Genomic DNA, 15,470 nt, shown 5'->3' on the forward strand with positions numbered 1-15,470 from the left:
TCCACCCCATGTGTGGAGTACAACTCTCATGTGTGGGGAGGCTCCGCACATACAGCTCTTCTCAATAGGGTGGAGTCAAAGGCTTTTCGTCTCATTAACTCTCCTCCTTTTACTGACTCCCTTCAACCTCTGTCTCTTTGCCACACCGTTGCATCTTTATCTCTTTTCTCTTGCTACTTTAATGGTCACTGCTCCTCTGAACTGTCTGCATGCATTCCTCCACCTCTACGACGAGCGCGTAGCACCCGTCTAGCAGCAAACTCTCATTCCTTTTCTGTCCAACTTTCTAATGCAAGAGTTAACCGTTACTCTTAGTCCTTCATTTATGCAACAGGCCAACTCTGGAACTGTCTCCCTCTGTCTGTATTTCCTGCTGCCTATGATCTCCAGTCTTTCAAACGCAGTGTGTCCAGGCATCTCGAAATGAATGGATCTTGAATTTGGCTCTCTCTTGTATTTTGTTTTTCTCATGGAGGGAACTCTTATTGCGGGCTCATGGCCTTTTGTTTCTTCTTCCTCGCACAAAAAATATATATATATAGCCCCGCTAGGTTACTGTACAGGAGCGCGCTACCACTCCCGGCACGGCAGTCCCGGGCCAGGCTCGAGCTTGCAATCCACAGATTACGAGCTTGATGCTCTACCACTGAGCCACCGTGCCCCCATAGAGAGAGAGAGAGAGAGAGAGAGAGAGAGAGAGAGAGAGAGAGAGAGAAATGTTACTTTTCAGAAAAAAACAAAATTTCATCAAACTTATAATCTCTCATGTCTCATTAATTTTATGAACCCGAATACTAGCACTTTGCTAACATCAGCAAATGCACATGAAGGAACTCATGGATATCTGCCAATCATATGGTCTTAACCTTGAATTACAAGCATTCACATAGGTGCTTCTTGAGTTGAAGTAAACTATTGTCTCGTACTACAGTATAATTGACCTGATAAACTACACTAACGGCTGTGCTGTGATTGTATTTTTCTTACTCATCAGTACTTGATAATAAATTTGAATTCTGAGTGAGTTTAATTATGCCTGTGGTAATGAAAACTCATTGAAGTTCATCCCCTTTTCTATTTCGATTTCTACTTTTTACAAATTTTATTTGTCCCAGTGGTTTGCAAGGTTAGTCTCTTGTACTCTCCTGAGACTACATTGCTAACTATTATTTTTTTTTTACTTACACATCTCACACCTAAACACAGAAATAAACAAACATGTAATAGCTAAGGAGACAGAACCGCCTTTAAAAATATATATAATCCTTTGCATCGATTTAGTGATTTTGCAAATGTGTATAGATATGCATTTTCGGGTACGAAGAGGATCCGTTTAAACACATGGAAAATATGATTCCATAAAAAATAGGTTAGGATGTTTGGTTTGGTTAGCATAAAACAGGTCAGGTTAAGTTAGGACAAGTAAGGTTGTGTTTAACTGCGAAAATTTACATTAGGTTTGGATAATCGGGAACTGTTAAGATATATATATATTTTTTTCAAAGGTGTTCTGAGAATGCATCCATCAGTCTTCCTTCACCACCACGAAATGAAATCCGTTAGAGATTTTAAACAATTACACATTTCAAAAAGCTTTTCACCATCTTTAAAATAATAAAAGAAAAAATCGATACATGATAATGCACACGCAAAATACATAAAGAATTCAATCAAGAACAAAGGTAAAGGAAAACATAAACAGAAGAAAACTGCAAAATAAGGTGGTCCTATGTTTCCTTAAATGTTACCGAGAGAATAATGCAAACAACATATGTTCGGTGATAAAGGCCGTGTTAAGCAGGGTTACAAATATTTAACCCGTGGGCTGCGACTTCCCACTCATGAGTTGGGTCTAGAGGGCTGCAATATACGTATTATGTTTGGGGTTTTCAAACTAGTACGACAACGTTTCTGAAATGATCAAAGTAGTACCACAACGTTTCTGAAATGATCAGCATCATGTAAATATGGCTTATTAAGCTAAATACCATCTCTAATCCCTACCACCAAGGCTAAGCCTAGAGTTAAAGGAACAGTGGTCAACACGAGATAAATTCTGGCACTTCCTAATCCGCTTACCACATTGTTAACAGTTAAGTAAGGATCAACCTGTTACGAAAAAAACGGCATTTGATGCTGAAATTGACTTTCAGTAAATCTACTGTCAGGCCGACAAGGGCTTAGGGAAGACAAGGTATGAAAATCAATTTCTTGAAACTGGCACACAACACACAAAATTATGGTACAACGTGCTAACTGTCACGTCACTCACCCTCACACAGTGCTATTTTGGGCTCAGGCAGCTGCCAGTGTTCCATCATCTAAGAAGCTTTTGACCACTAAAAGCCCATAATGCTGGTAAGTTTTACATAAATATTTCATGGGTGGATTTATCATATTCTTTTTAAGACGTTAATGTTCACGTGAAGCTATTATTCAGTGGTTTCTCTTCTGGCTTAATTGCTGCACTGGGATAATTTTCGCGACTCTTCTATGCCACAGCCAACGGGTTAAGTTAATGTTTCACTTTCTTGAACAGTGCATATCTGGTTGTTCTATGATGCAAACTCAATCCCTTTTTACACGAATCTCAGGTTTCTGTTTCTTTGAGTAATGTGTATTGAGCCACTTCCTGAGACAGAAGAGAGTAAGAATTATAGGGGTAGCCAAGATGCAGAGCCAGAAAAGAAGAACATCAAGCATGATGTACTGAAGGAAGTGGAGTCGCTTGCCAGCATACACGATGTGAGGGGACTTGTGGTGACGAACTGTATATTCCACCCACCATACCGCCCGCTGTGCAGGAGTCTCTGGCTGGTCCTTCACTGCGGCTGACACATGATTCAGTCTCTCTTGATACCTGTAATCATTAGCAATCATTAGCAACAGTCAAACCCCTTGTTAGTCCTTTCATTTCAAGACTCGACCTTAAAATATGGAATAATTAATGTTCATCTAACATCTCCCAGCAAGTACTCTAACAAGCACTTCCTGCCATGTGATGCATTTACTGAGATTTATTTTGCACTTCAATTCCTCTGCTGTTTATTGCCAAGGAACAAGAAGGGATTAGGTTATATTTTTTTCTTACCACTTATAAGTAACAAATTTGTTGCCTGTATACATCAATGTTTCCCAGACTTTTTTTGGATTATACGGTCCAATTAAGTCACTCATATATTTGCTGAAAAAATCGTCTTTGTCAGTTAGTCGTTCTGCCTATAGTGCGAATATTGTGTGCAGCATCATTAACGGTAAAAGATATATTTACAAAATACTCCAACAGCAGAAGTTGCGAGCAAACTTTTGGTGTATGAGGTAGCCCCCTTTCCCCCCCCTCCCCCCCCTCTCAAAAAATCCTCTGCATAGTCCATCGTGCCGGAATTGCCATTGTGTGGACCCTCACATAAGAGATGCTGACAAAAGCAGAAGCTGTTGAGGGCCTTTTTTGACGTGTGACACTTGCCATAAAAATGTCCAGAGCATTCAACAGCCTGTGTGTCATACCAGAAGATCCGTCGTACGGAGCACCACATAGAAAAAGTAAGAGATATCAGCAAACTCAAAACGTACAAGTTATTAAGAAATCTGGGGGGTCTGCACAGACCAAAACTTTTCGGAAACTGTCCTGGTTTGTCTTTTAGCTACGAAGAAGAAAAAACGGCACTGATCCATGGATTCATAGATCTATGGAGATGCCAAGAAAAATGATGAGGCCTTTATGTGAAGCCATACAGGCAAAAGCACCCCAGTACACACACACACACACACAATTTTATATATATATATATATATATATATATATATATATATATATATATATATATATAAACTCTCGTCTCATCAGCCGTTTGAGTGTCCACTGCTGGACCGGCCTATCCCGACCGAAGTCGGGACGATACAGCCAATGTATCTCTACCAAGTGTCTTAGGCTGTCTAGTAGAGATTGTATGTAGGGTGAGAAATGCTTGTAAGTGTAATTGTGGTGCTGGAGTGGCTTTTGATGTGTGCGTAGTCTGTGAACCAAATGTAATCGGCCCATGCAAGCCGACTGGGTGCATGCATACTTTACTACTAGTATGCGACACTGTTTCAACCACAACACCCCTTATGTCCACCAATTCAGTATGTGGCCTGAAAAACGCTCCCAAAGTTTATTACCCTGGCGGGGCGCAAACCCTCGTTCTTCAGTGTACGAAAACGCACACTTTACCACTATACCACAGAGGCTCCATATACTGTATATACATATATATATATATATATATATATATATATATATATATATATATATATATCCACCATCAACATTCACCAGACTCAGACCTCCACCTAAAACTCTTGCATTCACCTCCCTTACAACACCATCCATGTAAATATTAAACAACCAAGGTGACATCACACATCCCTGTCGCAGCCCCACTCTCACGGGAAACCAATCACTCGCAGCATTTCCCACTCTTACACACGCTCTACTATTTACATAAAAACTTTTCACCCCTTTTAGTAACCTACCATCAAGTCCATACAATCTTAAAACAGTCCACAAAGCCTCCCTATCAATTCTATCATACGCTTTCTCTAAATCCATAAATGCCCAAAACACATCCTTGCCTTTCGCTAAATACTTTTCACACACTTGCCTCACAGCAAACACCTGATCAATGCATCTCCTCCCTCTCCTAAAGCAGCTGCTGTTTGCAGATGATACTGAACTGGTGACTGATTCAGAGGAGAGATTGAGACAGTTGGTAGAGGAGTTTGGAAGGGTGTGTGAAAGGAGGAAATTGAAAGTAAATAAGAATAAGAGTAAAGTGATGAAGTGTACGAGGTTGATAGATGGTAGGGGATGAATATAGTTTTGAATGGTGAGTTGCTTGAGGAGGTAGATTGTTTTAAACATTTAGGGTCACATGTTGCTGTGGATGGAAGAATATATTTAGAAGTGAAGTTTAGAATAAATGAAGTAGGAAAGGCGCTGGGAGGAATGAAAAAAGTGTTTAAATGTCATTCGCTTAGAATGGATGTAAAGAGAAGGCTGTATGAGGGTGTTGTGGTACCGACTGCGTTATATGGGGCTGAAACATGGAATATGGGTGTAGCAGAGAGGAAAAGTTTGAATGTAATGGAGATGAGGTGTCTGAGGAGTATGTGTGGAGTGACGCGTATGGAGCGGGTGCGAAATGATGAAATGCGAAGGAGAACTGGAGTTGTTCGGGAGATGGCTGGTAGAGTTGAGCAGAGGGTGTTGCGATGGTTTGGGCATATGGAGAGAATGGATAATGAGCAATTGGTGAAAAAGATAACTAGATCTGATGTGAGAGGTGTAAGGCTGAGAGGAAGACCACGAATAGGATGGATGGACAGTGTGAAGAGAGCGCTGGATGCGAGAGGGATGTCTGTTGAGCAAGGAAGAGTGGCTGTGCGTGACAGAAATAAATGGAGAGAAATTGTGAATGAATAAGTGATGACGCAGCCCTGAGGGGATATTCTCCCACATTTGGTCTGATCAGTTAGTCATGTCAGGTGCGAGTAAGGGGATGGGTCTGTTATGATGTGGCAGGGGTAAACCAGTTCTGCTGTCGGGCCCTGCTGCGGATGTCACTGATTGCATTGCGCAGTTGACCCTTGTGCGGTGTGGTCCGGTGAGGATCTGTCCGTTCTCCCCTTTGGGGCTAAGATGCGAATGAATGTGTTTGAATGGATGAGTAAATGGGGAGTGTGTCGTCCTGTCTCGGCTACCTCCCTTTCCTTGGGGGAAGCAGCCTAGGTATATATATATATATATATATATATATATATATATATATATATATATGTATTGTTACATAGCCTATGATTTCATCATCCTTTGTGTAATTTTAACGCACAGTATGCTGCATGTTTGATCACGAGCGTGTTCTGCCTCAGTCCCCCCCTTCTACCGTTATCGTAGAGTAAGTCGTCATTTCTGGAGTTCAGTGCGGGATTTTCAGCTCTTTTTCCCCATGGCTTCATTTGCGCGTCCTTCTTATAAGTTGTATCATGCTCTGCTGGCCCCTATATAATGAGCTCAGTCTCTGCATCATTGCCACTTAGATCTGCTCCTCATTTTGTTCACATCTCTGTCCTCCCCTGTACAGATATTATTATTGTGAGCGGTCAAGAAATCTCCAAACATCTAGCAGCTGTGTGTAATTTGAGTATAAGTGTTATTGCATTTTTTCTTGTACTGTGTAGCATAAGGTTAATTCTTAGGCCTAGTGAGGTTTTTGATTAATGTTGGGTTTTATGTCAGTCATTTTTGATAATAGTTTGTATCTGTAATAATTTATCTGGCATTCACTGAGTATTATCTGGTATCTAATTTTATCAGGGCTGACTTAGATAAATTTACTCTTGCTAATTTCGTGTTAATAGAGGCTATTGCAGTTAACCATATATTTAACCTGTTTATTTGCTATTACATTATCCTTATGAGTCCTGAATGTTTTGTTGTTAGTTTGAGCATTAAACTTTAACTTGTAATTTTACCTAACTCTTTTGTTTTGAACCTGGAATTTTACGGGACCAAGTGACTCTTAGTATTCTCACTTAAAGTGTACGTTATCTTTCTCTGTTCCGTAACATAAATTTGGCGACCTCGCCAGGATATTCAGGATATTATCATAAGGATATTGTTTGATATTTTGTGTCTGTGATTTATTCATGATGTCTACTATTACTACACTTGATGAAGCCAAAGATTTTTTGTCAAATGTGCAAACAGTGTGTGATGTAGAAAACAGAACAAAGAATGAACTTAAGCTTGTTGCTCAACAATTGGGAATTGTTGTTCGCTCTCATCATTCTAAAGATCAAATTGTTGACATGATTAATGAAAGCTTGTTTAATGTAACTCCTCCAAATGAGCAAACGCAGATTGAATTAGCTAAGTTACAGCTAGCCCTGCAGGAGGCTCGTGTGAAGGAAGCTGAATTTCAAGCACGTGTTAAGGAGGCTGATGTTAAGGAGGCTGAGTTTCACGCACAAGTTGAACTTGCTAGGATTCAGGCAGACCATGAGTATCGCATGAAACAAGGTGGAACTGGATCATCTAGCTCTGATGATTTTGATGTGGCTAAAAATGTTAAACTTGTCCCTCCTTTTAATGAATCTGATTTAACAAAGTATTTTCAGTTGTTTGAGAGGGTAGCTACAGGTTTTAATTGGCCCAAGGAGTATTGGCCAGTACTCCTTCAAACTGTTCTCACCGGTAAAGCTCAAGTAACTTATGCATCTTTGCCTCAGGATCAATCTGATAATTATGATGTAGTTAAGAGCTTGATTCTTAAGGCCTATGAGTTTGTTCCTGAAGCCTATAGAGTAAAATTTAGGACAACTTACAAGCAAGATAAGCAATCCCATGTTGAGTATGCAAAAATCAAAGAAGATTTGTTAGAGCAGTGGTTAAATTCTAAGAATGTGGATTCTGATTTTTACAAATTTAAGCAGATGATTTTGCTGGAGGACTTCAAAAGGTGTATTAGTAAAGATGTAAGCCTATATCTTGATGAGAAAAGAATAGATAATTTGTCTGATGCTGCAGTTTTAGCTGATGAGTATGTTCTCACTCACAAGAGATATTCTAGAGAAAAAGGGAAAGCTGAAAGTAAGTACGTTGCCTCTACTCAGAGTACAGGTAACAGGAAAGAGAATAAAGATGATGTTTCTCAGGAAGTAAATACCAGCTCCACCTCTAGATTTCAGAAAAGTAAATGTACTTATTGTAGTAAGCTTGGTCATACTACGGAGAGATGTTTCAGGAGACAGCGTGATGTGAACAAAAAGGAGTCTTTAAATATTCAGTCAATTGGTCTAGTGTCCACTCTTGAGAGTTCCCAGAATTCTTTAACTGAGTTAACTGAACCTGCTTTGAGGGGTAACTTAAATTCTCATGATGGAGCTCCTCTTTTGAGCAGTAACGTGGGTGACACTCTCAAGAGTTCATGTGCTAATTTCCTGTCTGATGGTTTTGTCAGTCCTCTGGACAGTAATGACAGGAAATCAGTTCAAATATATCGTGATACAGGTGCTTGCCAATCCCTTATGCTGACCAGTGTTCTAGGCTCTAATGCTAATTCCTCGGATGAAACTGTAATCTTACAAGGTGTAGGGAATAATCACTTCTCTGTCCCTCTGTGCAGAGTGAATTTAGAGTCTGATTTTGTTAATGGTTCTGTTATGGTTGGGTTGGTTGAGACACTCCCAATGTCAGGTGTAACTTTCTTACTTGGAAATGATATTGGTGGAAGTCAAGTGTGTCCAGCTCCTCAGTTGTCTAGTGAGCCAGTGGCTGCATCCCAGGATTGTGATGTCCCTGATGTGTTCATTGCATGTGCTGTCACTAGGGCTAAGTCTAAAGTTACTGGTGATTTAGAGGATAATGATGATGATGATGTTATCCTAGCTGACACTTTTCTTGCTAATTTGGACCACTCACCAGATGAGGCAGTACCCCGTAGTGTTGATAATTTGTCTCGTCAAGAGTTGGTTGAGTTGCAGGTTGCTGACCCTGAGTTGAAAGGTCTAGCTAACTCTGCTTACAGTGAAGAAGAGTCAGCCGGTGCTTCTACTTGTTATTATGTAAAGTCAGGAGTACTTATGAGGAAGTGGAGACCCCCAACAGCATCAGCCGACTGTGAATGGGAGGTTGTACATCAAGTTGTCATCCCTCGTGTTTGTAGGCAGGATATCATTAGAGTGGCTCATGATTCCAGTTTGGCAGGACACCTTGGAGTGAGGAAGACTGTGGCACGCATTTTGAAACACTTCTACTGGCCAGGTATCTTCAGGGATGTTTCCTGGTATTGTAAGTCTTGTCACACCTGTCAAGTTGTGGGGAAGTGTAATCAGACCGAAAAGGTTGCACCTCTAGTTCCCATTCCTCCTTTTGAGGCGCCTTTCACCCGTGTGTTGGTGGATATTGTGGGCCCTCTTCCTAAGACTTCTTCAGGATTTTCTTATGTGTTGACCATGATTGATATGGCTACTCCTTATCCTGAAGCCATTCCACTTAGAAACATCTCAGCAAAGAACGTGGTTAAGGAAATGCTAGGGTTCTTCACAAAGTTTGGTCTGCCCAAGGAGGTACAGTCAGACCGGGGAAGTAATTTCATGTCAAATGTTTTCAAGCAGTCTCTGAAAGAGTTGGGCATCACCCAGATCACGTCTTCAGCTTACCATCCCCAGACCCAAGGAGCGTTGGAGAGATATCATCAAACACTCAAATCGATGCTCAAGAAATACTGTTTGGAACATCAGAAAGACTGGGATAAAGGTCTTCCATTCGTTGTGTTTGCCGCAAGAGAATCTCCAAATGAATCACTGGGCTTCTCACCTTTTGAACTACTGTTTGGCCATGAAGTAAGAGGACCCCTTAAGTTACTCAAGGAATGCAGGCTGTCGGAGGAAGATGACGTCAACCTGCTGGAGCATGTGATGAAGTTCAAAGAACGGCTGTCCACTGCTTTACAGCTGGCGAGAGAGAATTTAGGAGCTGCTCAGGAGAAGATGAAGACTTGGTATGATAAGAAGTCCAGGTTACGCCACTTTCAGCCAGGAGATCAGGTTTTGATTCTGCTACCAGTTCATGGGCAACCTCTTCAAGCCAAGTTTAGTGGCCCTTATTTCGTGGAGAAGAAACTCAGTGATGTCAACTATGTCATCGCCACACCAGATCGTAGAAAGTGCAAGCAACTATGTTACATCAACATGCTAAAGTTATATCACAGGCGGGACGAAAATAATCCAGTCTGCACTGTAGCTGTTCCACCCGAGTCTGCAAGTGAAGCTCTCCCATGCAGTATGAGCCTGAGTGATAGTTTGGGGAAGAATCCTGATATTATGAATGATCTCCAGACTAAGCTTTCTCATCTACCTCCCAAGGAAAGGCAGGAGTTTTCGGCATTACTGCAGGAGTACCCGCAAGTGTTCCGTGCCACTCCAGGAAGAACCACTGTGTTGATGCATGATGTCGATGTTGGAGACGCAAAGCCAATTAAATTGCCTCCTTACCGTGTGAACCCAGTGAAAGTTCCTCTCATCCAGAAGGAGCTTGGCTACCTGTTGGACCACAAGATGATTGAGCCCTGTCAGAGCGAGTGGAGTTCTCCTGTCACTCTGGTCCCTAAGCCAGGTGGGTCACAGCGGCTTTGCATTGACTACAGACGTGTTAATCAGATAACCAAAACAGACACTTACCCTCTCCCTCGTGTGGAAGATTGCATAGACAAGATCGGAAAGGCTAGGTACATAAGTAAGTTTGATTTGTTAAAGGGATACTGGCAAGTACCTATGACTGAACGTGTTAGGGAGATCTCATGTTTTGTAACATTAGGAAAGACTTTTGCATGTTCTGTAATGCCATATACAGATTGTTTTAGAGTAATAAGAAATTTCCTTTGTAAATTTCTTTTTTCTTTGTGGGGAGGTGTTACATACCCTATGATTTCATCATCCTTTGTGTAATTTTAACGCACAGTATGCTGCATGTTTGATCACGAGCGTGTTCTGCCTCAGTCCCCCCCTTCTACCGTTATAGTAGAGTAAGTCGTCATTTCTGGAGTTCAGTGCGGGATTTTCAGCTCTTTTTCCCCATGGCTTCATTTGCGCGTCCTTCTTATAAGTTGTATCATGCTCTGCTGGCCCCTATATAATGAGCTCAGTCTCTGCATCATTGCCACTTAGATCTGCTCCTCATTTTGTTCACATCTCTGTCCTCCCCTGTACAGATATTATTATTGTGAGTGCTCAAGAAATCTCCAAACATCTAGCAGCTGTGTGTAATTTGAGTATAAGTGTTATTGCATTTTTTCTTGTACTGTGTAGCATAAGGTTAATTCTTAGGCCTAGTGAGGTTTTTGATTAATGTTGGGTTTTATGTCAGTCATTTTTGATAATAGTTTGTATCTGTAATAATTTATCTGGCATTCACTGAGTATTATCTGGTATCTAATTTTATCAGGGCTGACTTAGATAAATTTACTCTTGCTAATTTCGTGTTAATAGAGGCTATTGCAGTTAACCATATATTTAACCTGTTTATTTGCCATTACATTATCCTTATGAGTCCTGAATGTTTTGTTGTTAGTTTGAGCATTAAACTTTAACTTGTAATTTTACCTAACTCTTTTGTTTTGAACCTGGAACTTTACGGGACCAAGTGACTCTTAGTATTCTCACTTAAAATGTACGTTATCTTTCTCTGTTCCGTAACAATATATATATATATATATATATATATATATATATATATATATATATATATATATATATATATATATATATATATCCTGCTAAAATTCCTGGTCATTGTAGGTTGTATGTTGTATAAATTTTATAGCCTCCCATACCGGAGCACCCAGGAGGCTGGAAGTTGGGGTACAGTGGTAACTCAGCATGGGGAAAGACTTACACCTGGTGGCGTTGGCTTCCGAGGCTGTTTAAGATATATATCTATTATTAGTCCCGTACCGGTGAAACTGGTCGGGGACCATAGATTTGCACGGTTCCGTCAGTACTTCAGTACGTCAGTACATCAGTACCTCAGTGCATCTGCATGTTCATGTCTGCTCTGTAACTTGCACATGCATGGACGGATTTTGCTATAACTTCAGACAACTGTTTCCTATGCCATTATTGTGTGTCGCGTAACAACCTGCCATCTACTCCCAAGGTTAAGGTCACACTTGGGGCTCAAGCAAGGTCGTCCGTAATTTCGTGTCTAAACTGTAACTTCCATATGCATGGACAGATTTTGATTACCTTCACACAATTGTCCCCCATACCATGGAGATGTGTCACGCGGATCAACAGTTCATCTGCTCTCAAGGTCAATTAAATATGTATGGATATCATCCGGTAGAGGACTTTGTATATCATGGCAATACTGAATGCACTTGTTTTGAGATGGATTGGCTTTTTGTGAATAGCAGTAACTCCATCCAGTAGAGTTTTGCGAATTTTCTGTGTGTGTGTGTGTGTGTGTGTGTGTGTGTGTGTGTGTGTGTGTGTGTGTCTGTCTGTCTGATGGCGAAATTAGTATATATTTAGTTTAATTGGTATTGAGGAACTACAATAATTATAAAAGAACACAGGGCAATGTTGATAATATTTCTATCGAACGTGACGATTTGAATGATTCAGGTTTTTGCCTGGTCCAACAGAAACAGTAATGAAGGTTTAATCGGACGAATGTGTTTGTGTTAGGAGAAACTGGCACTTACCTGTAACATCGGACTTGGGAAATGTATATAGTGTTTCAAAAAACAAATTTTACTGCAGTCCCATAAGACCCCATCAATTCATTACTGTTACATTTGGAATAAGTTCTCTCTCCTATATACCAATAGGTATGGTGAATGTTATCATTTGAACATTTTAACCTGCCGGGGATTTTGGGCCAATTGAGTTTATTTCTCGGCGTTCTGTTACTGAATACGACTCTAGATCTTTTCCACAGCACTTCATGGCTGGTACCATATATTTGTTTCAATTTCTTGCTACATCTCAGCATTTAGAAAAGGGAAATGAGTCTTAGGCCAAGTTAGCTACACCTCAGTATTCAGACTGGAAAACTGACAATTTTACACCAAGTGGAAAGATTATAATCTCTAGATGTGATATGTAAGATTTGGCAGGATTCCCTCTATTTCCTATTTATGTGTGAAAAGAATACTGTCCCTAGGCAGATGACGCAGTTGCATGTGTTCAGAGGTAGATGAAGCAAAGAGGAAGAAAAAAAGTGATTGTTTGTTTGATTAGTAAAGAGGAAAGAGGAGAAGCATTACCGGTACAAGGGTGGTGAGGGGCAATGGAAGTAGACAGCTATTTGACTGTCGTGGTAGAGTTATGCTTCAAGTAAGTTGAGTTGAATGTCATGATTATGCGGGTGAAAAGAAATGAGAAATTTATTACTCTACAACTAAAGCTGGAATATGATACAAATTATTATACGAATTACACCTGGGCACGAAAACTCATCGTGGTCATGCGTTTAATAAGTTTATATTTTGTCTCTCCGCTCACATGATTATAGGAAAATATTTGATAGAACTTCACCAAATATTGTATAATGAATAAATACAACCTGTTGAACTATTGTTAAAATTTTGGGTGTAAAAGATCATAGCTGAAAGACAAAGCCAGCTCATGCGGGTGTGATTCCATTTTGATCAAATTTGGCAGAAGGGTTGTGGGACCAGAACGGATAAGGTGTTGGCATATTAAGAACAAATGGTCTGAGGTACGATCACCAGTCAAGATCAAAGGTTCGGTTTTTCAATTCACTTAGATTCGACTTAGAACAAACTTAGTGGAAGGGTTTATTTACCCCCAAGTGAAGTAATTTTTTTTTTTTTTTTTTTTTTCAGAACATTATATTAAAGGTTAAGATCACAGGGTAAGGTTAAATCACACACTTTTGATAGGATTTGGACCAAACTTGGGGACAGGCTTTGGGTAAGATATGGGTGAAGCAATCCGATTTTAAGAGCAATGAATCAAAGGTCATAGTCGCAGGGCACGGTCACGAGTTTAGTTTTTGACCGAGTGTAAGGCGTGGGCGTTGCATTCTCTGAGAGATGAGTCTCATTTTATATCTCTGGTGTGGAACCTAGGAAAAACACTTTCATTAAGAAAAAATAAAATTTGTCACATCTTACCTCTTGCAGTCCTCACAGCCTGCGGCTAGTCTAATGTAATCAAGAATATGAGTAAACAACAGTTATACTTCTATGTAGCACTGCACAGCATAAAAAAGAAAAAATAGTGCTATATTCGGACTGATGGACGGAAGCAACTGTAAATGCACACATCTTTATGAGAGGCATCTAACACTTAAGTTCGAGAACTCAAGCAAATTTGATGTCAGCAAGTATTAGAAGAGAAACCCTCTGTCATGGAGCTGATACAGATTTTTGTACGTCTTTCAGTTTGCATCCATGTGAAGTAAGGACAGGTTTGTAGATAGTTGTGTGTATTTTTCTGCAGTGATATTTATTTTCCATGTCAGTTACACTGGTTATGTTTGTAATTTTACTATAGGCGCAAAATTTAAACCAATGCATTTAGAGTTAAACACCAATACTTATGCCTCTTGAAAGGGAAATTCATACAGTCTAATGCATCTCTTTGCCTGCAATCCCTTCTTCCGTTGCAGTGGCAAGTCTCAAAACAATATGGGTGCTTCCATACACAGTTGCAGCTTATATTCCATTTGTAAATTTCTATTAAAGTTAGCACCTCAAAGGAAAGAGAAAAACCACATGCTCACCATGTTTTGTCAATTACTAACCGAGTGTTTTGGCGAGGGGAAAAAGAACACCTACCCTGGGTCTGTTGTGAGAGTGGTGATGGCGGCCACCAGGGAGTCCGAGGTGAGGTCTCGCCAGTTGAGGACCACACCGAAACCTTTCCGGGCCATACGTGCGGCGTTACGGAGCTGATCGAAGGCAACGGGGACCGCCAGCACAGGAACCCCGTGGTACTGTGCCTCCTGCATGCCCAGGTTACCGCAATGTGACATGAACACCCGTGTCTGGTTGTGACCTGAAGTAACAGCTTATATTACGTTACCTATCTCAGAGCCACCAAACATTGACAGCTTAATCAGACATTGTCTAACACATTGTCTGATCATGCAGATTGAGGTAATAAATGAAAGAACTACAACCCGGTCCACTGATTCATGTTCTGGAGAAGCTGTTTCTCACAATCAAACATAATAAAATTAAGCGTGAAACAGCTTGTCCTGTACTATCTAGCAAAACTTAATTTTCGTTCATTATTTTTTCTTTCTACTTAACCTAACCGAATTAATGTGTATTCATTTGTGTTCGATCCAAAGTCCTGGTTTCAGTGTTGAAAGACCCCGTGACTTCGTAAAAGAAAAAAAAAAGACAGCATTTAGCATCAGCTTTATTTTTATTAAACTGAAGAGAAGTCATCTGCAAAATTTTCACCTTTGTTGGAAATTAATATATGAATGACTTGGAATATTCAATTAGATTTTAGTACGTAACAGGCACAAACAAACGTATATCTTTAGTTTTATCAAGTATAACCAGTATTTCGACTACCCAAATGGCAGGTGAATTTGTAAGAAAATTAATGTAGAAGGTCATATTTAAAAATAATCTTCCCATTCTGGCACAGTGAAGAAAACATTTGAAGCACTTGAAAAGAAAAAATGGTTGATAGTTACCAAGAATGTCTTGTTGTGGCAGCCATTTCCTAGTGATGACGTTAGGTGGGAGATCCAGGTCGTCACCCTCATACTTCCACACCACTCGCTGCGGAACCCGTGTGAACGCTTCCACCAGTGCCACCTACACCAGGAACAACAACGACAACACGTCACCGATATGAGATGGATCAGATCCAGAGATTTCATCAGTTAATACAGGCGCATGTTGACATTAGCAACGGATGGCCATCCTAACAAAACCTCG

General features: G+C 40.3%; 1 protein-coding gene across 1 annotated transcript in view; it reads right to left on the bottom strand.

Moving 5' to 3' along the window:
- Positions 1 to 2,568: 2,568 nt before the first annotated feature.
- The window catches only part of LOC145413673 (UDP-glucosyltransferase 2-like), a 195,394-nt gene continuing 182,492 nt past the window's right edge, over positions 2,569 to 15,470 (bottom strand). Inside the window, exons 4-6 of the mRNA XM_080283330.1 lie at positions 15,224 to 15,347; positions 14,349 to 14,568; positions 2,569 to 2,860 (exon numbers count right to left, since the gene is read on the bottom strand). Of these exons, the coding sequence (XP_080139456.1) occupies positions 2,569 to 2,860; positions 14,349 to 14,568; positions 15,224 to 15,347 (636 nt within the window). The remainder of the gene's footprint in view (positions 2,861 to 14,348; positions 14,569 to 15,223; positions 15,348 to 15,470) is intronic.

The sequence above is a fragment of the Coenobita brevimanus genome, chromosome 97, assembly GCF_032717465.1.
Source record: "Coenobita brevimanus isolate Jiangsu-jjx chromosome 97, ASM3271746v2, whole genome shotgun sequence".
Taxonomy (NCBI): Eukaryota; Metazoa; Arthropoda; class Malacostraca; order Decapoda; family Coenobitidae; genus Coenobita; species Coenobita brevimanus.